This window comes from Amblyraja radiata, chromosome 1 (assembly GCF_010909765.2).
Source record: "Amblyraja radiata isolate CabotCenter1 chromosome 1, sAmbRad1.1.pri, whole genome shotgun sequence".
Taxonomy (NCBI): domain Eukaryota; kingdom Metazoa; phylum Chordata; class Chondrichthyes; order Rajiformes; family Rajidae; genus Amblyraja; species Amblyraja radiata.
The window spans coordinates 27,944,966-27,972,945 of record NC_045956.1 but is presented as its reverse complement, the minus strand read 5'-3'; the positions used below and the strand labels follow the sequence as shown (position 1 = coordinate 27,972,945).

Here is a 27,980-nt window from a genome sequence, read left to right as displayed (position 1 = left end):
CACGTGGCCCTCTCAATTAGATCCTTCGTGAACCGTCAATATCTTACTACAATGCACAATGCCCTTGAGATGGCTGCAACAGAGAGGAGACGGTTGCACACCTCTTCGTAGAGTGTGGATTTGCAAAGAGGGTCTGGAGAATGATGCAAGGATCTCTGAACAACTCTCTATCAGGACTCTCTGACTTATAGGCTGTTCCCAGGGACATATTCGGAGACGGACATTAGGTGCTGTTGGAAGACCATCAACTCGGTGGAAGATGAGCTTTACTTTGCCTAAAACTTGTTGGTCTTCCAGTACAGTTAGATATCCGTCAGGAAATGTTGTTAACTGGCTCATTCTGGACCGCAGGAGTACGTGCTGAGGGACTCAATGAAGCCTGGTGCAGCCTTCACCAAGGCTCTATGAGGGAGGTCCACAGTCTCGGGTCCTTCTGCTGCTGGACATTGAGGGGTCACCACTCAAACAAGGGAAGGGAAATCATCCTAGCGGGCCACGTGAATAGCAAGGGTGTTTTGTTCAATGATAAGTGTGAACTCTGAGTATGACACTATTGTTACATAGACACTGAGGATATCTGAAGTTTATGTTTAGTATATATTTTTTTATTCTGAATAAAATTATCTTTGGTAAAAAAATACTCAGCGAGTCATGCAGCAGTTCTGGAGAACATAGGCAGGCCACGTTTCTGCTTGAAACCCTTCTTCAGACTGCCTGATCTGCTAAATTACTCCAGCACTGTGTTCTACACAATCCGAGGAGCAGCCCACCAGGCCCCTTGAGACTGCCACCATATTAAATGTGACTGTAGTTGCTCAGTCCAAGGCTTCAGTTCCTCTCCTGTGTCAGTCCCACATCGTTCTCAATTTCCCAGTCTTGGAAAAAACGCATCTACCATCTCCTTAAATATCTCCAATGATCTAATATCTACAATCATCTGGGGTCTAATCTTCAGTTGGCATGGTGGCACAGCGGTGGAGTTGCTGCCTTACAGCGCTTGCAGCACCGGAGATCCAAAACATTTCTGCCCATTCTGAGCCACGTGTGACCAAAAATATGAAAAAATGTGGTATACATATCTTCTAATTCTTAAAGCATTACAGGTATATTGTTTGGTGCTGTATATACGATTCATTTTTTTTTTGAAGTTTGAAGAGACCTCACACGGAAGCATTTTTTTCATAACTCAGTTTTATCTTAAACTCTGGGAATTTAAAAAAGCCAGAATGTTCATATCTTTGGCAGACATGCATTATAGTTCTGCAGGTAGGAAAATAGCAATGAATAAGAGTAATCTCTTACTAGAATTTTTAAAAATGTATTACTTTGTGTGATGACATGTAGTCACGTGTGTGACATATTGGTTCACTTTCCAAAGAATGGCCCATTGGGGGGTGTCAGGGGTTATGGGGAGAAGACAGGAGAATGGGGTTTGGAGGGAGAAATAGATCAGCCACGAGTGAATGGCGGAGTAGACTTGATGGGCTGAATGGCCTAATTCTATTCCTATCGCATGAATTTATTACCGATTATGCAGGCACACGGCGGGCTGATCCCTGGAGCAGCGGCCCCGGGAATCGAACCTTGTTATATTATGCCTACAATATTCTGTGTGCTGCAGCACGCAAGAATTTAATTGTCCTATCTGGGACACATGACAATAAACTCTCTTGACTCTTGTCTTGACTGTCCCTGGAGCAGCGCCCCCGGGAATCGAACCCCTAGTCCCTGGAGCAGCGCCCCCGGGAATCGAACCCTGGAACAGGGGACGCGGTCCCTCCCCCCCCCGCGCTCTGGTGACATCACGCCACCGAGACAACGAATGGCGAGCGCCATCCCGTCCTGAGGTCAGAACGCTCCAGGGCCGGCAGCCAATGAGCGGGCGGGTCCGCAGCAACTACAGCTAAAGCACCATAGATCAATGATCTTTGCACCGCTCACATTCACCACCACCACCGGCCTGTGCACCGCTCATACCTAGAGCAGCGTCCTGTGCACCGCTCACACCAGAGCAGCAACACCGGCCTGTGTATCGCTCGCACCGACAGCACCACCGGCCTGTGCACCGCTGAAAACCGCAGTTACCTGAGCACCGTTGACAACTGCTGCGACAGCCACCTGTGCATTGCTGACAACTCCAACCGACCTGTGCATTGGTGACAACTAACAGCGACATTGGCATTTAATAATAACTGCAGCGATCTGTGCATCGCTGACAACTGCAGCGACCTGTGCGTTGCTGACAACAGCAGCGGCCGAGGGCATGAACGACAGCGGTGGAGACATCTTGAGCTCGGCTCGCCTAGCTGTCGAATATGTGGACTCGATGCTGCCCGAAAACCCGCTGCAGGGACCCTTCCGCATCGCCTGGCGTTACATGATAAGCAATTACACCAAATTTCAGATCGCGACCTGGGGCTCCCTCCTGGTTCACGAACTGGTGTACTTCATCTTCTGTTTACCTGGCTTCATATTTCAGTTCATACCTTACATGCAGAAGTACAAAATCCAGCAGGTAAGAGGGATGGGATGGGATGGGGGTGGGTTAGAGTCATAGAAGATACAGGGTGGAAACAGGCCCTTCAGCCCAACTTACCCACACCGGCAAACAATGTCCCAGCTACACTAGTCCCACCTGCCTGCGTTTGGTCCATATCTCTCCAAACCATGTAGCTGTCTAACTGTTTCTTAAACGTTGGGATAGTCGCTGCCTCAACTACCTCCTCTGGCAACTTGCTCCATACAACCAGCACCATATGTGTGAAAAAGTTACACCTCAGATTCCTATTAAATCTTTTTCCCCTTCACCTCAAACCTATGTCCTCTGGTTCCCGATTCGCCTTCTCTGGGCAAGAGATTTTGTGCATCAACCCGATCTATTCCTCTCATGATTTTATACACTTGGTTGTGTATTGTAGTTGATCACCGGCGCTCATCTTAAAGGTGGAATTCATTACTTGACCGTAACAAGGAACTGCAGACACAGGAATCTTGAGCAAAGCACGAAGTTGTGGTGGAACTCAGTAGGCCAGGCAGCATCTATGGAGGAGGGACAGGCAACATTTCGGGTCGGAAGAAGCGTCTCGACCTGAAACGTTGCCTCTCCATTCCCTCAACTGATGCTGATGCAAGGAACTGCAGATGATGGTTTCCAAAAACAAAACCCCACAAAGTGCTGGAGTAACTCAGCGGGTCAGGCAACATCTCCGGAAGGCATGCATAAGCAATGTTTCCGTCGGGACCCTTCTTTAGATTGATTGGAGTTGGGGGGGGGGGGGGGAATGCTGGAAAAGAGGGGGAGAGAAAGTATGGCAATTGAATGGCATGGCCTCGGTCTCAAGAAGGGTCTCGACCCGAAACTTTATCCATTCTCTCCAGAGATTCTGCCTGTCCCGCTGAATTATTTTGTTTTCTATCCATGGCAATTGATAAGTGGATAAAGATCAAGTTGATTTGCAGATGAATGGACAAAGGCCAGAGATGAAAGTCTCTTCCAGCTGTTATCAGGCAACCGAACCATCCTATCACTAACTAAAGTGCGGTCCTGACCTACCATCCACTACATTGGAGACCCTGTGACTATCTTATATCCGATATTTCTGTATTTTATCTTGCACCAAACGTTATTCCCTGTCTCCTGTATCTGTACACTGTGGGCAGCTTGATTGTAATCATGTATGGTTTATCCACTGATTGGATAGCAATCGGCAATGGGGCGGCACAGCGGTAGAGTTACTGCTTTGCAGCACCAGAGACCTGGGTTCTATCCCGACTACGGGTGCTGTCTGTACGGAGTTTGTAAATTCTCCCCTTGACCTGAGTGGGTTTTCTCCGGGATCTCCAGTCCCCCCCCCCCCCCCCCACTCCAAAGACCTACAGGTTTGTAGGTTAATTGGCTTGGTGTAAGTGTAAATTGTCCCTAAAGTGTGCAGGATAGTGTTAGTATGTGGGGATCGCTGGTCAGTACGGTCTCGGTGGGCCCAAGGTCCTGTTTCCTCATTGTATCTCTAAACTATACTAAACAAAAAAGCCCTTCACTGTACCTTGGTATATGTGACAATAAACTAAACTAAACTAAAAAAGAAGAGAAAAGACTGAGAAATGCTCCTCTACAGGTGCTATGTGACCCGCTGAGCACCACCAGCACTTTGTTCACCTTTAGGTGTAGCTTTATTATTACCATAAGTACTGAGGTACAGTGAAAAGCTTTGTAGTGCATGCTATGTTTATTACCCAGGAGCTCCAGTCAATTTACATAGATACATAGACTATAGGTGCAGGAGTAGGCCATTTCGCCCTTCGAGCCAGCACCGTCATTCAATATGATCATGGCTGATCATCCACAATCAGTACCCTGCTCCTGCCTTCTCCCCATATCCCCTTGATTCTGCCAGCCCTAAGAGCTCTATCTAACTCTCTTTTGAAAGCACCAAGTGAATTGCCTTCCACTGTCTTCTGAGGCAGAGGATTCCACAAATTCACCACTCTCTGGGTGAAAAAGTTTTTCCTCATCTCTGTTCAAATGGCCTACCCCTTATTCTTAAACTGTGGCCCCTGGTTCTGGACTCCCCCAACATCGGGAACAAGCCAATTAACCTACAAATCTGTACATCTTTGGAGTGTGGGAGGAAACCGAAGATCTCGGGTAAAATCCACGCAGGTCACGGGTAGAACATACAAACTCCATGCAGACAGCACCCGTAGTCAGGTTCGAACCCCTTTCTCTGACAATGCAAGGTAGCAACTCTACCTCTTATCTACAGTGTATCACGTTGTATACTTTGACACCCCTTCTCACTGTCTGCAGTTTCACCAGTTTTGGTGTCATCTGCTAATTTACAAGGCCACACACCTATATTCATGCCCGAGTCATTTATATATCACAAGCAGTAGAGGTCCAAGCACAGATCCCTGCAGAACTCACGCTGCAATCAAATTCACTTTATCTGATATTTCCCTACTGTTTCTTGATCTCACCATCTCCATCACAGGAGATAGACTATCGACTGATATCTATTATAAACCTACTGACTCCCACCTGTCTAGGCTCCACTTCTTCCCACCCTGCTTCCTGCAAAGACTCTATCCCCTGCTCCCAATTCTTCCGTCTGCGCCGCATCTGTGCCCAAGATGAGGTGTTCCATACCAGGTCATGTGAGATGTCCTCATTCTTTAGGGAACGGGGGTTCCCCTCTCCCATCATAGATGAGGCTCTCCTCGATATTCCGCAACTCTGCTCTTGCTCCCCCCCCCCCTCCATTCGCAACAGGGACAGAGTCCCCCTAGTCCTCATCTTTTGCCCTATCAGCTGTCGCATACAGCACATAATCCTCCAACATTTTCACCACCTCCAATGGGATCCCGCTACTAGCTACGTCCAGGGCCGGATTTAGATGAAGAGAGGCCCTAAGCTGTTCCACTTGTGAGGCCCCCTCCGCGTTGGTTTACAGCGCTGGCGGCGAGGCAGCGACCGACAGCCATGGCGGCCAAATCTCCCACAATTCAAAGCAAGGGAGAAAGTGCCCAGCGCCGACCAGTTGCAGTTGCAGTGCGCATGCGCAGGGCGGCCGATGATGTGCTGGCTGTGGTTGTGCGCATGTGCAGGGGGAGGACGTGCAGGCCGCAGCAATGCGCATGTGTAAGGCGGCCGGCTGTGCCGGCGGATGAGGAGCGAGCGGAGCCCGGCAGCCCGGACACGGATAGCGGGGGGAGATGGAGAGAGAGAGATAGAGAGGGGGGCCCGCCCAGAGTTGAACGGTAGGTGTCCTGATTTGGCCGGAGGCCCCCCTAGATCCCGAGGCGCTAGGCTTCAGCCTATGAAGCCTAGTGGTAGATCCAGCTCTCCGAGGCCCCCTAGACCTCGAGGCCCTAAGCTTAAGCTTGTCTAGTTTATAGGTAAATCCGGCCCTGGCTACGTCCCAACTCCACCCCTTTCCGCTTTCTGCAGAGACCGTTCCCACAGCAAATCCCTGGTTAACTCGTCCCTTCCCTCAGCAAATCCCTGGTTAACTCGTCCCTTCCCATCCAAAGCACCTCCTCCCCAGGTACTTTCATCTGTCTCCTCCCTCAACTCCGTTCAAGGACCTGACAGTCTTCAGGTGAGGCAAAGATTCACTTGCACCTCCTCCAACCTCAACGGAGATGCTAGTGTGTTCAGAGTTGACCTCGGTGTCTTAGGGAGACTGAAGGTTTTCTGAAAGAAGAGCAATCAGTGATAGTTTCTGTTTGATCAGCAACTTTTGCTGCCAGGATATGCTTGTGCATGTCGGCAGTGCAGGGGCAGTGGAAAATGTGTTATCTTTGCATCTTGATAAGACCATAAGGAAACTGGACATGCATAATTCATTTTAGGCCTCACAAGTCCACTCTATTATTGATAAGAGCATGGGTGATCTGACTCTCCTCGAGTCCATTTCTGCACACTCTCCACAGATTCCTTTCATTTCTTGCTGATTGAAAACCTATCTGTTAATGTACGTTTAGTTTAATTTAGAGATGCAGCGTGGAAACAGGCCCTTCGGCCCACTGAGTCCGCGCCGACCTACGCACACGAGCACTATCCTATACACTTAGGGACAATTTATAAGTTTTACCAACACCAATTAATCCACAAACATGTACGACTTTGGAGTGCGGTAGGAAACCGGAGCACCCGCGGAAAACCCATGCAGGTCACGGGGAGAAAGTACCGACTCCCTCCAGATCGAACCCGGGTCTCTGCTGCTGTAAGGCACCAACTCTACCGCTGTGCCACTATGCCGCCATTTCTTCACATATATTCACAAATTTGGATTTCTTGGCAAAGGAGTTCCAAGGATTCATCTCTTTTATTGAGAGAATAACTTCTTGAAGAAGAAATTGGGAAGGGCAAGTGGCTGAAGGGTCGATGGGTGAGCCTTTTGGGACTAGCAACCGCTCTTCTTTTAGCTTTAAAATAGTTATGGATAAAGAAAGGGCAGACCCAAGAGTTAAAATTGTGAGTTGGACAAGGCCAACGTTGATGGTATTAGACAGGAACTGAGTCAACTTGATTTCAGTAGTTTGTTTGCAGGCAAAGGGGCATCTGGAAAGTGGGATGCTTTTAAAAGTGTGATGACAAGAACTCAGAGCATGCATGTTCCTGTTAGAGTGAAGTGAAAGGCGACTGTCATAGTCGTAGCAGGTTGCCGAAAAAACGGCGACTAGACCCCCCTACAACAATATCTATGACAATGTCTACAACAACCTACCACCTAGTCGACGTCAAGCTATCCACAACCGGCGACCCATTAGGACGTCCACCTACGACCACACCTACAACACCCGCGACAAGCTACGACCCTGTCGGCGACAACTGAAGACAACTTAAGACAATTCAGTTGCCGCTACCTGTCGCCGGTTGACGTAGGTAGTCGCCAATGGAATTCACCGAAGTCTGCATCGGTGACAACCTGCGTCATCCTGGTGACAGCACCTACGTCAGGCTACGATCATTGGCGTCAAGCGCACGGGCGTCGACTGTCGCCAAAAAGTTTCGAACATTTCAAAATCCATCGGCGACCAGAAAAAAGGTACGACTCTTTGGGCGACTGAGGAGACCATACAGGCGACACCCCGGCGACCATGTGGTAACAGCCTAGTCGTCTGTAGTCACCTAAAAAATCGCCTAAGTGGGACAGGGGCATAAGGAATCTTGGACGACGAGACAAATTGTGGTTTCGGTCAGGAAAAAGGAGGAGGCATGGGACAGGTATAGGCAGCTGGGATCAAGTCTATCCTTGGAGGAGTTTCAGGAAATGAGGAACATATGTAAGGAGTAAATCAGGAGGACAGAAAGAGGCAGGAGCGATCTCTGGTAGATAATAATAAGAATCCAATAAGATTTTATGTACGTTAAGGGAAAGAGGGTAATTAGAGAGAGAATAGGGGCCCTCAGAATCCAGTGTGGTCACCTTTGTGAGGAGCCACAGGAGATGGGCAAGGACCTTAATGAGTATTTATCTTGTGTTTTTATTGGAGAACGACATGAAGGCTGGGGAACTATGGACAGATAGGGTGCAATGTCTTGTGGACAGCCCATATTATGGTCGAGGAGGTGCCAAACATCCCAAAGCATTTGAAGGTACTGTAGATAAATCTCCCGGTTCGATCAGGTATCTGTGAGAAGCTAGAACAGAGAGTGCTGGAGGACTAGCTGTGATACACGAATCACAGAATAGCCCTAGATGTTGCCTATATGGAATTCAGCAAAGCATTTGACAAGGTTCTGCATAGTAGGCTGCTCTGGAAGGATAGATTGTATGGGATCTACAGAGAGCAAGCTGGCTGGATAGATAATTGGCTTCATGGAAGGAAGTAGAGGGTGGTTAGCAAAAATTACAGCAGGATCTTGTTCAGTTGGGCAAGCAGGGTGAGGAATTATTAATGCAGATAAGTTAATGCGAGGATTTGCATGTTTGGAAGTTAAACGAAGGCAAGACCTTCACAGTGAATGGCAGAGCCCTAGGGAGTGTTGAAGAGGAGAGGAGAGGGATCTTGGAGCCCAGGTACATCGTTCATTAAAAGTGGCATCACAGGTAGATAGGGTAGTAAGGAAGGCTTTTAGTACATTGGCCTTCATCAGTCAGGGTATTGAGAATGGAAGTTTAGATGTTATGTCACTGTTATACAAGACGTTGGTGAGGCCGTTCTTGGAGTATTATGTTCAGTTTTGGACCACAGGAAGGATGTCATTAAACTGGAAAGAGTGCAGAGAAGGTTTGCGAGGATGTCGCCAGGACTTGAGGGCCTGAGCTAAGGGGAGAGGAGTGAGCTCGGACTTTATTTCTTGGACTGTATGAGAATGAGAGGCGATCTTGTGGAGGTGTATAAGATCGTGAGGAGAATAAATAGAGTAAAGTCTTTTACCCAAAGTAGCGGAATCAAGAACCAGGGGACCAGGCTAATAGCGAGGGGAGAAAGATTTGATAGGAAACTGAGGGGCAACGTTTTCACATATGGATCAAGCTACCTGAGGAGGTGGTTGAGGTAAGTACTATTTGGACAGGTACAAGGACAGCAAAGGCTTAGAGCAATATGGGCCAAATGTGGGCAGGTAGGACTCGTGTAGATATGGCATCTTGATTGACAATAGACGATAGGTGTAGGAGGAGGCCATTCGGCCCTGTGAGCCAGCACCGTCATTCAATGTGATCATGGCTGATCATCCCCAATCAGTACCTCGTTCCTGCCTTCTCCCCATATCCCCTGACTCCGCTATCTTTAAGAGCCCTATCTAGCTCTCTTTTGAAAGTATCTAGAGAACTGGCCTCCACCGCCCTCTGAGGCAGAGAATTCCACAGACTCACAACTCTCTGTGAGATAAAGTGTTTTCTCGTCTCCGTTCTAAATGGCTTACCCCTTATTCTTAGACTGTGGCCCGTGGTTCTGGACTCCCCCGACATTGAGAACATGTTTCCTGCCTCTAACGTGCCCTGGCAAGGGCAAGTTGGGCAGAAGGCACGTTTCCATGCTGCATGACTAAGAAGTTCTTCCTGAGCTCAATCTTAAATGTACCCTCTTATTATGAGGCAAAGCCCTTTGATCACAGAATCATACAGCCACAGAAACTGGTTCTTCAACACACAGAGTCTGTACCAAGCGGCAAGCTCCCATTTACATAAATGGAAAGCTAATCCCATTTTATTTTCCCTCTATTCTTGTCAAGGCTCCCCAGATTCTACATTAAACACACTCGGGACACTTTACATCATCCATTCCTTCTCCATGGATGCTGCCTCACCCGCTGAGTTTCTCCAGCATTTTGGTCTACCAAAATTCCTTCTCTCCATAGATGCTGCCTCACCCACGGAGTTTCTCCAGCATTTTGGTCTACCTTTACAGTAGCCAGTTCACCGACTGGCCCATTTTGCCAAAGATAGACACAAAGTTGTGGAGTAACTCAGCAGGACAGGTAGTACAAACTCTTTAGACTGATGATGATAGTCTGGTCAGTCAGGCAGGGAAGTACTAAATAGTATTTAAACCACAGTTCTGCCAAGTCATGTTTTTGGTGAGGAGACATGAGAACGTGCAGTAACTAATAAGAGACTTTGTAGTGTCTGTTCACAGTCTCCAAAGTTAATAGGGCAAGTTAATAAGGTGAGTGGAGAAGCTAAGGTCACACACAACACACAACAAGTTCATCTATCAAAGATAGACACAAAATGCTAGAGTAACTCAGCAGGACAGGCAGCATCTCTGGAGAGAAGGAATGGGTGACGTTTCGGGTCGAGACCCTACTTCTGACCTACTCTCACCCATGTGCCTCTGGGTGTCGGTGGAAACTCATGTAGTGACCTGGAGAACGTGCAAACTCCACACAGATATTACCAGTGATCAGAATTGAACCTGGGTCACTGGATTTTTGAGACAACAATTCCACTGGCTTTGTCACAGTGCTATCTATCCCAATCTGTTCCAGAGGGGAATCGTCCTGACAGAATTTACCCTGTCTAACCTACTTATGGTGATTTAACATTTCAATTACATTGACGCTACCATGGTGAATACTTGGATAGTAAGTGTTGATAGCACTGCATAGGGACAGCACAGGAGAGCCTGATCTTCTCAATGGGTTACTGTGGTGATTAGTAGAAGTAACTGTGGGCATTTGACATCCATGAGGGTCATAAATGCAGAGACTAGTTTCAGCTCTTTTCCGTCACTTTTTAAATATGAATTTAGTGAGAAAGTAAATACCGTTATCATATTGTGTGTGTGTCTGTGTGCGCATGTGCATGTCTGTGTGTGTGTGTGCGTACATAAAATACTAATGCTTTTGGAAAGTCTTAAGTGAAGTGTGATTCTAGTGCAAATGTGAAGATAACTGGCTTAAGGGCCTGTCCCACGAGCATGCGACTGCATGCGGCAAGCGCGACCAAACCGGAAGCGGGGGCCGCGTGGAGGTCGAGTGATCCCCGTACAGGGCCTGTCCCACGAGCATGCGACTGCATGCGGCGAGTGCGACCAAACCGGAAGCGGGGGTCGAGTGATCCCGTACGAGTTGACGTGAAGTTCGAGCGAAGTCCGCGGGAAGTTCGCGCTAGGCTGCGTACGGTGTCAAGATGCTACGTACGGCCTCAATGCGGCTGCGGGCCGGTAGGCCGTTGCCGCGCGGAATTTTTGGACAGTGTCAGTCTTTCGGAGACCCGCGCGATGTCGGGACCAGCCCCGCACAACTCCATACGGCTCCGGCGATCAAAGTGGGACCAGCCCCGCGAGGCCGTACGGCTCAAGCGACCACGTTAGGTCGCGCTTGCCGCATGCAGTCGCATGCTCGTCGGACAGCCCCTTTAGACTCTCAAATTAAACAGATCATTAAAGCTGAATGTGCACAGTGTCTGGTGTAGTAGATTGAATGGGCCAGCAGCTGATCGTCATTCCTTTCGTTCCACAAGTTTTTCACGTGGTCTGCATTGTTCCTTTCTTCCCCAGGACAAACCGGAAACCTGGGAGAAGCAGTGGAACTGTTTCAAGGTGCTGCTCTTCAACCACTTCTGCATCCAGCTACCCATGATTTGTGGGACCTATTACTTCACTGAATTCTTCAACATCCCCTACACCTGGGACACCATGCCAAGATGGTACTTGATTTATTTCCTATGCTTTTGGTATTAATCGTAGAGACATGGGCCATTTGGCCCACCACGTCCAAGCCAGCCAGTGCACGCCCATCCATAGCCTTCAATGCCAAGGCAATTCAAGTGCTTGCCGAGACATCTCTTGAATGCTGTCAGCAACTCTGCTGTCACCACTCTTTCCAGCAGTGCATTTCAGGTACTCGCCACTTGCTGGGTGAAAGAGGTCCCCCATAGGTCTCCTCTAAATAACATGCCCCTACAGTGTATCTTTGAGTTTTCTTCACCTCTTGAGGGGAAAAGATTTCAGTAGCCTATTATTTTAATACCCGTCATAAATTATATATATATATATCTCAGTCATGTTCCCGCTTTATCTCCTCCATTCCAGGGAAAACAGTCCTTGCCTTTCCAGTCTCGCCACATTACTAAAACACTCATCCCAGGCAGCAATTATGGTCAGTCCCCTCTGCTCCCTCTACCCTCTCCAGTACCATCCCATTCTTCCCGTGGTGTGGAAACCAGAACTGCACGCAGTGCTACGACAGCTGGTGTCTGAAACAATGTTTTACAAAGTTGGAACACAACCTCCATGTTCTTGTCCTGTTGAAGGCCTGTGCCCCATATAACTTAATTTATTCACTGTGTAAGGGGCCTGTGCCATTTAGGCGATTTTTTTTAGGCGACTACCGACAACTAGGCTGTCGCCACACGGTCACCGGGGTGTCGCCAGTATGGTCGTGAGTAGTCTCCTCAGTCGCCAAAAGATGCGTAGCTTTTTTCTGGCCGCTGCTGGATTTTGAAATGTTCAAAACTATGTCGCCAGGTGATGTAGGTTGTCGTCAGTGCTGACTTCCATTGTCGTGAATTCCATTGTTGTAGTCACCGGCAGTCGCCTAAAAAAATTGCCTAAGTGGGACAGGCCCATTAGTCCAGTCGGCGGTTTTTCGGCGACCTGCTACGACTATGACAGTCGCCTAAAAAAATCACCTAGTGGGATAGGCCCTTAAGCTGCCTAGCAGCCACTTTTTAGGATATTTGGACTTGCAAACCCAGGTCATTTTATTCCTCAGTGCTCCCAAGATCTTGCTGTTCGTGGTGTATGTCGGAGCTCCAGTACTACTGCCAGAATGCATCAGTTCACTATTGAAATTTGGATTTGGATCCAAATCCAAACTCTGATTAATCCGGAGTTTAATCAGGGTTAAACGCCATCTACCGTTTCTCAGCCCATTTCACTAATGTATTGATATCACCATCCCGCAGCTTAAGGCTACCCTCCAGACTGTTAGCAACTCCACCAATGTTAGTATTATCTGCAAATTTACTGATCATGCCTCTTTGTCCACATCCAAATCATTAGCTTCTCTTACAAACAGCAAAGCACCCAGCACTGATCCTAATGAAACCCAACTAGTTACAGCATGAATTATAAAAAACAACTCATTAACGTCACCCTCTGTTTTCTATGCCAAGCCAAATTTGGATTGGATGGATTGAGGCAGGAGAATTAGTGTGTGTTGGTTGGAGTAGGTAAAATTGTGAGGGGAGAGCGCGGGGGATGACAGTGGGGTTGAATGGGGGGGTGATCTGTGCAGGATGGATGGGGGGTGCAGTGCAGGATGAAGAGGAGGAGCAGTGCAGGATGGATGGGAAGGGGGGTCAGTACACAGTCTTCATCACCACGGACATTAGTGCCACCGGTCGATAGTCATTGAGGCACGTCACCGATATTATTGATGCCCTCTTAAAGCAGGTGGGGACCTCAGTAATGAGAGGTTGAACGTCCACAAGACCTCCAGACAGTTGGTCTGCACAGATTTTAAGAACACAACCTGGCATATAGCCAGCATTAGTGAATATCTAGACTCAACAGGACTAAGAATGGAAAACGTGTTACACTGTTATTGTGATGTATTTTTTTACTATGAATAAAGTTTATTTTTGAACTAAATATATCACGTAAAACCTTCAAGGTGCTTTCATGGTGTTGTATGGACTGTATATTTATAGTGACGTTGTCTATACATTGCTAGTGTCATGACATTTAAGTACAAACCATCAATGTTACTCCTATGGCCTCTGCACAATACACCCGTACATGTGTATGTGTAAATTGTCCCTAGTGTGTGTGGGATAGTGCTAATGTTCGGGGTTCGCTGGTCGGTGCGGACTCGGTGGGCCGAAGGGCCTGTTTCCGCACTGTATCTCTAAACTAAACTTGCAAAGGGCTGGTAGTCTGCAAGCAGATATGCATGGAATTGAGATAAACCTCCTCATTTGTTGCTTGTATTACAGATAAATATTTTAAGAGTTGTACGTTGGATTTTATGGGAGAGTATGTATTTTCTCGAGTATTATCGATGTAAAGATATTGTTCCTAAACTACAGTTGCACATTTGTTCTAAGGTTTTGAATTGAATATTACATTATGTGGACCTTGCATTAACTTGACAATGTGCTTCTGTATATATCCTGTGAATCTGTTCAGGTACATGCTGCTAGCCCAGTGCTTTGGTTGTGCTGTCGTTGAGGATACCTGGCATTATTTCTTGCACAGATTATTGCATCACAGGAAGATCTACAAACACATCCATAAGATGCACCATGATTTTTCAGTAAGTTCTTTGATTTAGTTGGAGTTAATCCTAAATCAGATTAAGCGCTCATGTTACATTTCTGGTAATTTTTTATGAATCAAATTTATTTTTGAAATGTAGCCTACATGGTGCTGCCAACTAATCTCTAATGGACCTGTTTTCTTAATCAATTTAGTATATTTATACTGTTGTTGTCTATACATTTCATGTCGTGACATTAAGTACAAATCATCAATACCACTCCTATGGCCTCTGAACCATACAACCTTACGATGTTGCAGGGTTATACACAGTGTACCTCAGTGGAAATGGTTGCAAGATCTTAGATTGCAAACCACCCCACAAACGTTTTCACCCAGCAAACAGCTAACTCGTTTTCACCGAACAGTTAACACAGGCCTATTTCCTTTATCATCGTTTTTTGCATCAGTGCATCCCGAGCACACACTACTGTGGCCTCCAATGTGCTCGGCTGCAGTGTTCAATTCTGGACATCTTGTTACACCACCACCTACCCATCTTTCATTGAACTTTTTAAAATTCCAAGCCATACAACTTTTTACAACGTTGTGTATTTTTTATGAATCAAGTTTGTTTTTGAAATAAAATAAATGTAGCCTCCAGTGTTGCTACCACCCCTATACAGATTCATACCCAATCTCCGATGGGCCAGTTTTCACAAATGAATTTAGCACAAATACTCGAGGGATTGTCTCAGGAATTTATCTTTAAACTGAAGGCTCCAATGGAAGTAATTTTCCTTTTTTTAACTTTGTATTTTGCAACACGTTGGTGAATCTTTGGTCTTGCATACTATTTTTCAAGGTCTCAGGTCTTGATGCTGATTGGTATGTGTTTTAGGTGGTTAATTTTCTGAAGTATGTCATTAAACCTTTAAAAAATATAACATTTTATTTTGAAATTTGAATACCGTTGTTTTGCTGAGACAAGAAAAGCAATTATATTTTAAGTTTCCATTTTATTCACTCATTCCTGGATGTCTCTAGATATTCCAATATTTACTGACCATCTCCGATCTTGAGAGATGGAGGTGAGCCATCTATTTTTACTTTTATCAGCTGGATAGTTTCAGAAACAGATTGAATGTATCATTGGCCAAATCAATCTAAATTATTTTGTTTGTGTAGTGAATATAGATCAGTGTAGGATTTAGCCAGTTTGGAGCTCAACTGTTTTGTGCTTATGGAATGTTTTTTTTCTTTTTCTCAACTATTGAATTGAATTGAATAATTGAATTGAATACTTTATTGTCACATGTGACAAAACTACACAGTGTGTGTTAGGAAAATGTGTAGCCATATAGTTTCAACGAAATGTGTAGGACGGAACTGCAGATGCTGGTTTAAACCGAAGATACCCACAAAAATCTGGAGTAACTCAGAGGGTCAGGCAGCATCTCTGGAGAGAAGGCATGGGTGCCGTTTCTAAGAAGGATCTCGACCCCATTCCTTCTCTCCAGCGATGCTGCCTATCCTGCTGAGTTACTCCAGCTTTTTGTGTCTATCTTTAGTTTCAACTAAATTCTGGCATACTCTTTAGGAAGTTGACTATGAATTGATGTCAAAATTAACTAAATCAGTATTGGGCAACAAAGTTGTCTGTTTATCTTGCTATCTGAGAAACCAAGCTCCCCATTTAATACAAAATTATGCTATCATGAAATGTCTTTCTGCCATGCTTTGTGTCCAATGTATTCTTTGAAAGGAATGCACTTACATTTTTTTTTAACAACTTTCTAAAATGCTGAATGCACAAAATGCATCTATTTGTAGGCTTAAAGGTATGAGTGCAAAAGTTTAATTCAAATAGAACATTCTAAATTTTCCTCAGTCCAGCGTTTCTAAAAAAATTAAACAAATGTACTAATTTCCAGATATCAAAATCGCCCAATGTAAGGAACTGATGGTCCTTCACAGATTTAAAAAAAGCCAAATCCTCCTCATTAGCAAAGAGTCTAAAGGTTATTTGAAAACAAAGTAGTCAAGCAGTAGACAATTGCTGCTGACAAAGTATGATCCAAACAAAACAAATTGTTAGCTTTACAAATTGCAGATAAATGAGTAATTAGATAAGCAAGAAAATAGACACAAAATTCTGGAGTAACTCAGCAGGACAGGCAGCATTTCTGGAGAGAAGGTATGCGTGATGTTTTGGGTCGAAACCCCTCTGCAGACTGAGAGTTGTGAGAGTGAGACTAGAGATATGGATGGGTAAGGTGTGAAAACAACAGATCAAAGCAGGCGATGACCAAGGAAAGGTAGAACGGTGCATTGTTAACTGAGGGGAAGGTGACACCGAGACAAACAATTGGTAAAATATCAGTTAAATTAATCAGGAGGACACTGAAACTAGTCGGAGAACTGGGATGGGGGTGCGACGGAGAGAGAGGGGAAGCAAGGGTTACTTGAAGTTAGAGAAGTCGATATTCATACCGCTGGGGTGTAAGCTGCCCACGTACTCCACAATATCCATTCTTAAGTTAGTTTGTAATAATATATTTTGGAATCTCCCCGTGCTGGTTGGTTCTGGGGCATCAACATTTTACACGTTTGGTAAATGACTAGGTTGAAGGGCTTGAAGGTGTGGTTGCTAAATTTGCTGATGACACCTAGACAGGAGAGAAAGTGAAGCGGGTATGAGACTTCAAAGAGATATAGATGGGTTATGTGATGTAGGCAAAGACCTGGCAAATCGGGGAAAATGGGAAACTATTTTGTAAAAACTATTTCGTGCCCTGTTGTACGATTTATATAAGATTAATATTCAGGTACAGCAAGTAATTTGGAAATCTAATAGATTATCATAATTTCTTTATTGCAATGGAAATTGAATGCAAATGTAAGGAGGTTATGGTTTAGCTATGTAAAAGCTCTGTCCCACTGTACAAGTTCATTCAAGTGCTCTCCCGAGTTTAAAAAAAAATCGAGCTCGTGGTAAGCACATAGAATGAACGTAGCGGGTACGTCGGAGCATGGGGACGTCTCTTAGCGGCTCGTAACGCTAACGGCAGGTACTCGGGAAACACGGTAAGCTCGGGAAGACTTGCAAAGATTTTTCAACATGTTGAAAAATGTCCACAAGAGCCCCGAGTACCGACGAGCGGCCATTACCGTAAATCTCCGAGTTCGAATCAGGGGAAACTCGGGAGAACTCTTGAATGAACTCGTACAGTGGGACAGAGCTTTAAGACATTTTAGTTTTATAAGGAAAACCTATAGCTATATTGGGCAGACCACACATAGTACTTTTTTTGGTACTCGTCCCCTTACTAAGAAAAAAATGTAAATGGATTGGAAACAATTCAGAGAAGGTTTACTGGACTCACACCTGAAATGAATGTGGTTGTCCTTTGATGAAAAGATAGACAGGCTTGGCTTGTATCCACTGGAGTTTAGAAAAGTGAGAGGGTACTTGATTGAAACATAAGCTCCTGAGAGGTGTGGAGAGAGGTTGTTTACTTTTTCATGCTATAATATAAATTACAATTTATGAATAAGGGATTGGCCACTTAAAGGTGAAATGGACACATTTCTGCTCTGTGTCTAGTTTAGAGGTACATCATGGACCTCTGGTGAGATGCATGGTGACACTGCCTGACCTGCTGAGTTAGTCCAGCACTCTTGTGTCTTTATGGATATAGCCCGTTTGGCCCACCGACTCCACACCGCCCATTGATCACCCATTTACACTAGTTCTAAGTTATCCCACTTTCTCATCCACTCCCTGCACATTAGGAGGCAATTTCACAGAGTTCAGTTAACCCACAAACCTGCCCATCTTTTTGGGGTGCGGGAGGAAACCGAAGCTTGCTGAGGAAACCCTGTCGCAGGAAGAATGTGCAAACTCCACACAAACTTCACCTGAGGTCAGGATCTAACCCCCGTCTCTGGCACTGTGAGGCAGCAGCCCTACCAGCTGCGCCTCTGTGTCTTGCAAGTATTTGGAACTCTCTGCCTTTGTGGAAAAATCTTTGCATGTTTTTTTAAATCACATGTAGGCCGATTATTGATAAACAAGTGGGTAAAGTGGGGGGGGGTTTGATGGGAATGCAGACCAGAGATTACAGTCAAATCTTCTTTGATGGTATTGATTGCTGGAGTAGACTGGTGGGACCAACAGGTCTGCTGCTGCTCTTAGTTTGTATGTTATATTTACAAGGGTATGTGATAGGATAACTAGCAACATGACGGGCAAGGTTGTAATTGTTGAATCCATGAAGCGCATCTTTTTTTTCCCCACCCCAAGTGCTAATATTATAATTTTATCACAAATTGAGACAACAACATTTATTTTAATATTTTATTTTAGTCTCCATTTGGCATGCAAGCTGAATATGCTCATCCATTGGAGACTGTTATCCTTGGTGCAGGTTTTTTCATTGGAATCATGATCTTCTGTAACCATGTGATGCTACTGTGGGCTTGGGTGGCTTTTCGCCTTCTGGAAACGATCGATGTCCATAGGTAAGTATAAAGAAATAATATAAATTATTATATAATATATTCAGATCCAGACTGAAGAAGGGTCGCGACCTTAATGTCCAGGTTCAGGAACAGCTTCTTCCCCACAGCCATCAGGCTATTAAACACAACAACGAATAAGCTCTGAGCTCTGAACTGCAAAGGACTATTATTATTTGTTATTTGCACTATATTTGTTATTTATTGAACTTTTTCGTTTTTCTCCTCGTTATGTACAATGTTTATATATTCACATATTCTGTTGAATTTCAATGTCCCATCCGGGACATATGACATTAAAACACTCTTAACTCTCTCTTGAATCTTGACCCCAAACGTCACCCATTCCTTCTCTCCAAAGATGTTGCCTGTCCCGCTGAGTAACTCCAGCTTTTTGTGTCTATGGTTTAAACCGGCATCTGCAGTTCCTTCCTACGCAATATATATTTCAAATTGCCTGCTGCATGATTTACTGGGCCATAAGAATTATTTAGTAATTCAACAAAAAATAACCATGTTTTCCCTTATTTTATTACTTCCCTGTCCATGTCCAAATACCTTCTATATGTTGTCATTGAACATAATTCTACCTCCTCTGGCAGCTCGTTCCATACACCAACCACCCTCTGTGGAAGATTTGCCCTTCTGATCTTTTCCCGCGGGCGGCACAATGGCGCAGTGGTAGAGATGCTGCCTCACAGCGCCAGAGATCTGGGTTTCATCCTGACTACGGGTGCTGTCTTTACGGAGTTTGCACGTTCTCCCTGAGACCACGTGGGTTTTCTCTGGGTGCTCCGGTTTCCCCCCACATTCCAAAGACGTGCAGGTGTGTAGTTAATTGGCTTCTGTAAATTGTCCCTAGTGTGTAGGGTAAAACTAGTGTAAGGATGATCGCTGGTCTGCGTAGACTCGGTGGGCCAAAGGGCCTGTTTCCAATCTATATCTCCAAACCATACTAAAGTAAACACTCACCTTAAACATATGCCCTCTGGCTTTAGACTGCTGTACCTTGCTGGGGGAAAAAGAGTGTGATTATCTAACCCATCGATGCTCCTGATGATGTTATAACCTGCAAAAGATCATCGCTCGGTGTCCTTCACTCCAAGGAACACTATCCCAACCTACATAACTAAAACCCTTAGGTGGCGCAGTGGTAGAGTTGCTGCCTTACAACACCTGCAGTGCCAGAAACCCTGGTTCGATCCCGACTACGGGTGCTGTCTGTACGCAGTTTGTACGTTCTCCCCGTGACCTGCGTGGGTTTTCTCCGAGATCTTCGGTTTCCTCCCACACTCCAAAGGCGCACAGGTTTGTTGGTTAATTGGTGTATGTGTAAATTGACCCTGGAGTGTGTAGGATAGTGTTAATATGCGAGGATTGCTGGTCGGCGCGGACCCGGTGGGCCGAAGGGCCTGCTTCCGCACTTTATCTCTAAAATAAACTAAACAGTCAGCATCCTAGTGAATCTCTTCAGCACCCTCTCAAGCTTATCTATAATCTTTCTACAGCATGGTGACGGGAACCTACACTATACTCTAAGTTTTATATGAGTTAAACATGATGTCCCAACTCTCGCACTCAATGTGTAGGAAAGAACATCACCCATTCCTTCTCTCCAGAGATGCTGTCTGTCCCGCTGAGTTACTACAGCATTTTATGTCTATCTTGTACTCTATGCCCAGGCCGATGAAATCAAACACGCCGTATGCCTCTTTCACCATTTTGTCTACTTGTGTTGCCGCTTTTAGCGGACTATTTACTTGTACCTCCCGGTCTTGTTGTTCAACAACACTCCTCAGGGGACTGCCACACACTGTGTACATCTTGGCCCGGTTTAGCTTCCTACAATACATCACTTTGCACTTATCTGAGTTAACTTCCATCCGCCTTTCCTCCACACATTTTCCAGATTTCATTACAAAGTCGTAACCTTAAACATGCTTCTTTACTTTATGCCTTACCATCAATTTTGGTGTCATCTGCAAACCTGAATGCCGTATACATGCTCATCCACATGATAAATGTACAATTAATGACAAACAGCAGGGGACCCAGCACCTGTCCCTGTGCTACACAAGTACTGGCCTCCAGTATGAAAAACAAACCACTCCCACCCTTGGCTGATTGCTTCCAAGCCAGTTTTGTATCTGTTTGGCTAGCTCATCATGAATGAATGAAAATGAATGAATGAATCTCTTTATTGTCATTGCACATGGTACAACGAAATTTAAAAGTCAATCCCACGGTGCGATTCACAAGAGCAATTTTAAATATATAAGAAAAGGTAAAAATATATACATATAAAAAAAAATTACAGATAAATAACAATAGCAGCTGAGGTAGAACCATTCAGTTGAATGTGAGTGTTATTTCTTATTTTGCATTGTTAAGTTCACGTATGGCTATGGGGTAGAAGCTGTCGCTGAGTCTGTTTGTGCGAGTTTTGAAAGACCTGTACCGTCTGCCAGAGGGCAGCAGGTGGAACAGGTTGTGTCCAGGGTGGGAAGGGTCCTTCAGGATGTTGGTTGCCCTGCCAAGGCAGCGAGAGCTGAAGATGTCCTTCAGGGAAGGCAGTGGGCAGCCAGTGATTTTTTGTGCGGTGTTGATGACCCTTTGAATGGCTCTCCTGTCCGCTGCAGAGCAGCTGGCATACCATGTGGTTATACAGTACGCCAGCACACTCTCGATGGAGCAGCGGTAGAAGGACACCAGCAGCTTCTCCTCCAGGTTGTTTTTCCTGAGGATCCTCAGAAAGTAGAGTCGCTGCTGGGCCTTCTTGACTGCTGTGGTGGTGTTTGTAGTCCAGGAGAGATCCTCTGTAATTTGTGTGCCCAGGAATCTGAAGTCTGAGACCCTTTCCACACAGTCCCCATTGATTAATAGGGGTTTGGGGGCTGCACTGTTCTTACGGAAGTCTATGATAATTTCCTTTGTTTTTGTGGTGTTTAGGATGAGGTTGTTGTCTGAACACCACGCTGCCAGTCTTTGGACTTCCTCCCTATAGGCTGTCTCATCTCCTCCTGAGATACGTCCAACCACAGTCGTGTCGTCCGCAAACTTGACGATGGTGTTGGTGGAGTGGGCGGGGGCACAATCGTGGGTGTAGAGGGCGTAGAGGAGGGGGCTCAACACACAGCCCTGTGGGGAGCCGGTGCTGAGTGTGATGGGGGTGGAGAGGTGATGGCCCAGTCTGACGGTCTGGGGGCGGTTAGACAGAAAGTCCTTGATCCAGAGGCAGATGGGTTGGGAGAGTCCTAAATCCATGAGTTTGGTGACCAGTCTGCTGGGGATGATGGTATTGAAGGCGGAGCTAAAGTCAATGAAAAGCATCCTCACATAGCTCCCCTGGTGTTCGAGGTGGGTCAGTGCAGTGTGAAGAGCAGTGGCGATGGCATCCTCAGTGGACCTATTTGCTCTGTAGGCAAACTGGTGTGGATCAAAGGTGGGCGGGAGGCTGGCTTTGATCCCATATGATCTAACATTCCAGACCATCTACCATGCTGGGCCTTGTCAAAAGCTTTTCTGAAGTCCATGTAGACAACAACATCTATTCACTCTGCCATTGAAACTAAGCATGCCGGTACAGCAGGCAGTGAAGAAAGCGAATGGCGTGTTGGCCTTCATAACAAGAGGAGTTGAGTATAGGAGTAAAGAGATCCTTCTGCAGTTGTACATGGCCCTGGTGAGACCACACCTGGGGTATTGTGTGCAGTTTTGGTCTCCAAATTTGAGGAAGGAAATTCTTGCTATTGAGGGAGTGCAGCGTAGGTTCACGAGATTCATTCCCGGGATGGCGGGACTGTCATATGCTGAGAGAATGGAGCGGCTGGGCTTGTATACTCTGGAATTTAGAAGGATGAGAGGGAATCTTATTGAAACATATAAGATTATTAAGGGATTGGACACGCTAGAGGCAGGAAACATGTTTCCGATGTTAAGAGTCCAGAACCAGGGGCCACAGTTTAAGAATAAGGGACAGGCTATTTAGAACGGTGATGAGGAAAAACATTTTTACCCAGAGAGTTGTGAATCTGTGGAATTCTCTGCTTCAGGAGGCAGTGGAGGCTGATTCTCTGGATGCTTTCAAGAGAGAGTTAGATAGAGCTCTTAAAGATCAGGGGATATGGTGAGAAGGCAGGAACGGGGTACTGATTTTGGATGATCAGCCATGATCAAATTGAATGGCGATGCTGGCTCGAAGAGCCGAATGGCCTACTCCTGCACCTATTGTCTATTGTCCCTTTGGTCCCCTCTTCAAAAATATTCCCATGCTGACTATCCCTAATCAGTTTCTCATTCTAAATGCAGATAGATCCTGGCTCTCAGATTCCCCTGCAGCAGCTGTTTCACTTCTGCTGTCAGACTCATCAGTTTATAGTCCTCTGGCTTGTCTTTTGAGTAGTTTAGAGATTCAGCATGGAAACAGGCCCTTTGGCCCAACGACTCCACACCGACCAGCAATCCCCGCACACTATCCTACACACACTAGGGACAATTTACACATACACCAAGCCAATTAACCTACATACCTGTACATTTTTGGAGCGAGAAACCAGAGATCTCGGAGAAATCCATCACGGGTCATGGGGAGAACGTCCATACTCCGTACAGACAGCACCAGTAGTCGGAATTGAACCCGGGTCTCCGGCGCTGCCAGTGCTGTAAGGCAGCGACTCTACCGCTGCACCACCGTGACCGTGTCCTAGCGGCCTGCCTTAAGTAAAGGCACAGCATTAACCATCCTCCAGTCTTCCTGCATCTCACCCGTGGCTACGTGAAGATATGTAAATCTCTTCCAAAGCCCCAGCAAATTCTTCCATTGCTCTCCCAAAAGACCGAGGATACAGTTGCTAGTGCTCCTGCAATTTATCCGTCTTTATGTGCTTCAAGACTGTCAGCATGTCCACTTTCATAATGTGGAGATGTTTCGAGATAACGCTGTTCTCTTTTCTAAATTCATCAGTTTCCACATCCTTCTCTACAGTGAGTACCAATGAGAAGTTTTCCTTTAAGATCTCGCCCATTTCCCATGGCTCCACTCTCCACACATACAATCATGCATAAGATCATAAGAGGAATAGATCAGGTAGATGCACAGAGTCCCTTGCCCAGAGTAGGGGAATCGAGGACCAGAGGACATAGGTTTAAGGTGAAGGGGAAAAGATTTAATAGGAATCTGAGGGATGATTTTTTTCACACAAAGGGTGGTGGGTGTATGGAACAAACTGCCAGTGGGGGTAGTTGAGGCTGGGACTATCCCAACGTATAAGAAACAGTTAGACAGGTACATGGATAGGACCGGTTTGGAGGGATATGGACCAAATGAGGGCAGGTGGGACATGTTGCCCGGTGTGGGCAAGTTGGGCCGAAGGACCTGTTTCCACACTGTATCACTCTATGACATAGTTTACCACATGGATTTTTAAGGGAATCTACTCTCTGCCTAGTTACTCGTTAGCGCTTACTATAATTACAGCACCTTTTTAGGATTCTCCTTTACATTATTTGCCTGGGATATTTTATGTCCTCTTTTTGCGCACATCATTTCCTTCTGAAATGTACTCCTACTTCTCTTATATTCCTCAAGGGACTTGTTTGCTTCTACCTGACATATGCTTTCTTTTTTCTGACCAGAACCTCATTATCCTTCATCGGCTTGGATTCCACAATCTTGCCAGCTTTGCCCTTCACGTTAACAGGAACATGCAGATTCCTCAACTCGTCCTGTCCCACTTTAACGAACTTCCCACTTGTGGACACCCCTTTGCTTGCAAACGTACGCTAATGGGCCTTTGCAAGTTCCTGTCTAATACCGTCAAAAATGTACCTGGCCGCAATTTCGAACCATTCCTATCCCATTCCATAACTTTTTTTATAGCTAGTAGAATTATATTCACTGGTCCCCAAAGTATTCCCTCACTGACAACTCGTTCACTTGCATGCCCTATTTCCCAAGAGTAGACAAATCTTACACCTCTTCCTGGTATGGGGCACAAGATAGGTTTGAAGAAACATTCCTGAACACACTTGGCAAATTCCACTCCATCTAAGCCCTTAGTACCATACGATACGATAAAAAAGAGACTTTATTCATCACCGGAGGGAAATTGCTCTGTCAACAGTCACAACAAACAACAAGGTACACAAACAAATTGAAATTTAAATTGAAAGTGAAAAAAAAAAAAAAACAAGCGACTGTTGTCTGGCTGTCGTGTGCACGGCTCCTTCACCGGAACACATGAACAAACAAACAAACAAACAAGCGAACGCAGACCTATGCCCTGGGCAGAGGATTCTAAACTAGAGTCCCGGGTCCCCCTTTGTTCCCCTACCGTCCCTCACGGTGGTCCCCCCACGTCGGGTCTCCCATTGTCTTCCCCGCCCTCACGCTCATCCATCGCGAGGCCCCACCGCCGCCGAGGATCCGGCTGCTGCCGAGGCTCTCAATGCTGCCGAGGCTCCACCTGGCAGTCCTATTCAATATTAGGGAAAGTAAAATAACCTAATATTACAACCCTGTTTTTCCTACGCTTATCCACGCTCCCCCGCTGTGCATCAGTACCAGTCGTGGTATTGATGTATTTCAAAGACTGAATCACCAAGGGCCTATATAATTGCAGTAAAGCTTGCGCACTCCTGGAATCAAATGCTCCTGTAATAAAAGGCTAATACACTATTTACCCTCCTCCTCACTTGCAGCACCTACAGTATGTATTGGCTTTACAAGTATGTCCAGTCTGTTTGAGCATTAACAGAACCCAAACTCTCTGCTTTTAAAAACAAATACTCCAGATACACCAGAATACTGAAGACCTCAAATTATTCCATGTTATATTTAATCTTACATGTTGTCGACCATTCACACAGCTTGTATACTCATCTTGAAGTCCCTACAACCTCCTTTGTACTCACGATACCACCTACCTTAGATTTGTCAGCAAAACTGGAAATATGACATTTCATCTTCTTGGCCATGTTATTCATATAGACCGCGTATAGCTGAGGCCTAAAATCTAATCCAGCCACAGTTGCTTTCCTGAACAGATCAGTTACTCTCAGATTCTATCTTGTCTTTCTTAATCAATTTCTTGGTCCTCCTTGGCTAAATAAAATTGACAATTATATTGAGCTGATTTTTTGGTTTGATATTATCGTTAATTTTTAGCTACAGGGGAATCCCTTCCTCTTTGGGGTTTTGTGCCTGAAAGGAGTAATTTTCCTTGTGCATTATTGCTTTAATTGCTGAACATTGCCTGCCGACTGTCATGTGTATGGCCGATTCTCCTGGTGTACTTCATTGTGCCCTTTATCTAGAATTAACCCTCTAGTTGATCCACATCAGATTCAAATTTCAGAAAGACCCCTTGACAGCAAAATCATTAATTTGTGCCTTTCGCATTTGTGCCCTCACTTTGAGACCAGTGTATTAGCCTTTATTACAAGAGCAGTTAATTCAAGGAGTGTGGAAGCTTTACTGCAATTATATCGGGACTTGGTGAATCAACATTTGAAGTATTAAAAATAGGGTTGCAATACAAATATTAGGTTATTTAAATTTCCCTAATATTGTCCAGGACTGCCATGGTGCTAAAGACTTAGATGGAGTGGAATTTGCCAAGTGTGTTCAGGAAAGCTTCGTTTAGTTTCGTTTAGAGATACAGCGCGGAAACAGGCCCTTCGGCCCACCGGGTCCGCACCGACCAGCGATCCCCGCACATTAACACTATCCTACACCCACCAGGGACAATTTTTACATTTACCAAGCCAATTAACCTACAAACCTGTACGTCTTTGAAATGTGGGAGGAAACTGAAGATCTCTGAGAAAACCCACGCAGGTCACGGGAAGAACGTACAAACTCCGTACAGACAGCACCCGTAGTCGGGATCGAACCTGGGTCTCTGGCGCTGCATTGGCTGTAAGGCAGCAACTCTACCGCTGCACCACTGTGACCGCGTTCAAGAGTGTGTTCTGGAGAGCTTCTTCAAACCTTTCTTGAGGACCCTATCAGGAAGAGGACAAAGATTTGTCTACTCTTGGGAAATAGGGCAGGCAAGTGAATGAGTTGTTAGTTTGGGAGCACTTTCGAACCAGTGACTATAATTCTACTAGCTTTGAAATAGTTATGGAATAGGACATAAATGGTCCAAGGGGTCAACGCAAATTAACCCTTCCCCTACTGGTTCTTCAACATAATAATGATCCAGAAAAACATCTCTAATTTTTCTTGCACCATTATTACAGCAAATTTTATTTGTCAGCGTCGACGTCGGGCTCCCATTATTATTGTCTCCTTTCGAAATCACAACTTGTGCAAGAGGGCGGAGCTTTGAAGCTTTTCTGAAAACCTGTCATCCTTTCGTTATTAAAGTTAATATTTTGGGGACAAAAGTTAATATATGGGGAAAAAGCAGGAATGGGGTACTGATTTTGGATGATCAGCCATGATCATTTTGAATGGTGGGGTTGGCTCAAAGGGCCGAATGGCCTACTCCTGCACCTATTTTCTATGATTCTATATTTCTTCTCCAGCTGCTGGAAATAGGAAACAGAAGATGTCAGATATATTTTGCAAGTTAAGCAGCATCTGTGGAGAGACATAGACATTTTAGTTAATGTAGTTAATTTAGTGTGTAATGCCCTTGTATGGCATTATTTTAATATAATTTCTCTTTGCTTTCAGTGGTTATGACATCCCTATAAATCCTTTGCATCTGATTCCCTTTTATGCTGGATCTCGTTTTCACGATTTTCACCACATGAACTTTATTGGAAACTATGCTTCAACCTTCACCTACTGGGACAAAATCTTTGGCACCGACTCGCAGTTCAATACTTACTACACAAAGTTGGCGAGCAAAAATGATCCAGATGATAAGAAAATGAAATGAAGTCCACCAGCTTGTTATTCATCATTCAGCAATGTCTTTCCAAATTTTAATTTCCATTCAGAAGTATTGATGAGCAGTCTTTGAAAATGAGGAAGTTTAGCAAGTGAAACTGAGGAATGCAACGCCTTCAGCGTCTACCAAGCTTCCCCTAAGTCTGCTCCTGCCATGCGAGGTATTGTTTAGGTATTGCTGGAGCCCTTTGCCACACTGTACTGCCGGGTTATATCTCTGATGGATCTCAAGGAGCATTTGAGATCCAGAAATACAGACTGCACATCCTGAGGTCCAAGAAGTTGAAACCTTCTTGTCTATTGTCTAATCTTCATACTTGAATAAATAATATTGTTCCACAACAAATTTATTTAACCAAAAAAAAGTAAAAAAATATAAAATGCAATGTCTCCTCTACTA

General features: G+C 45.3%; 1 protein-coding gene across 1 annotated transcript; it reads left to right on the top strand.

Annotated features, from left to right (window-relative positions):
* Positions 1–1,906: 1,906 nt before the first annotated feature.
* msmo1 (methylsterol monooxygenase 1) lies at positions 1,907–27,980 on the top strand. Its single transcript, XM_033019079.1, has 5 exons — positions 1,907–2,515; positions 11,455–11,603; positions 14,089–14,215; positions 18,527–18,681; positions 27,362–27,980. Exons 1-5 carry the CDS (start codon positions 2,264–2,266, stop codon positions 27,567–27,569), a joined length of 891 nt encoding a protein of 296 aa, XP_032874970.1. The 5' UTR covers positions 1,907–2,263; the 3' UTR covers positions 27,570–27,980.

What these genes read in the sequence shown, in the direction of transcription:
- msmo1 (XM_033019079.1), top strand. Translation starts at nt 2,264, where the DNA reads ATGAACGACAGCGGTGGAGACATCTTGAGCTCGGCTCGCCTAGCTGTC. An exon ending in TGGGACACCATGCCAAGATG is followed by an intron (nt 11,604 to 14,088) that starts GTACTTGATTTA and finishes GAATCTGTTCAG; the next exon opens with GTACATGCTGCTAGCCCAGT. An exon ending in AGATGCACCATGATTTTTCA is followed by an intron (nt 14,216 to 18,526) that starts GTAAGTTCTTTG and finishes ATTTTATTTTAG; the next exon opens with TCTCCATTTGGCATGCAAGC.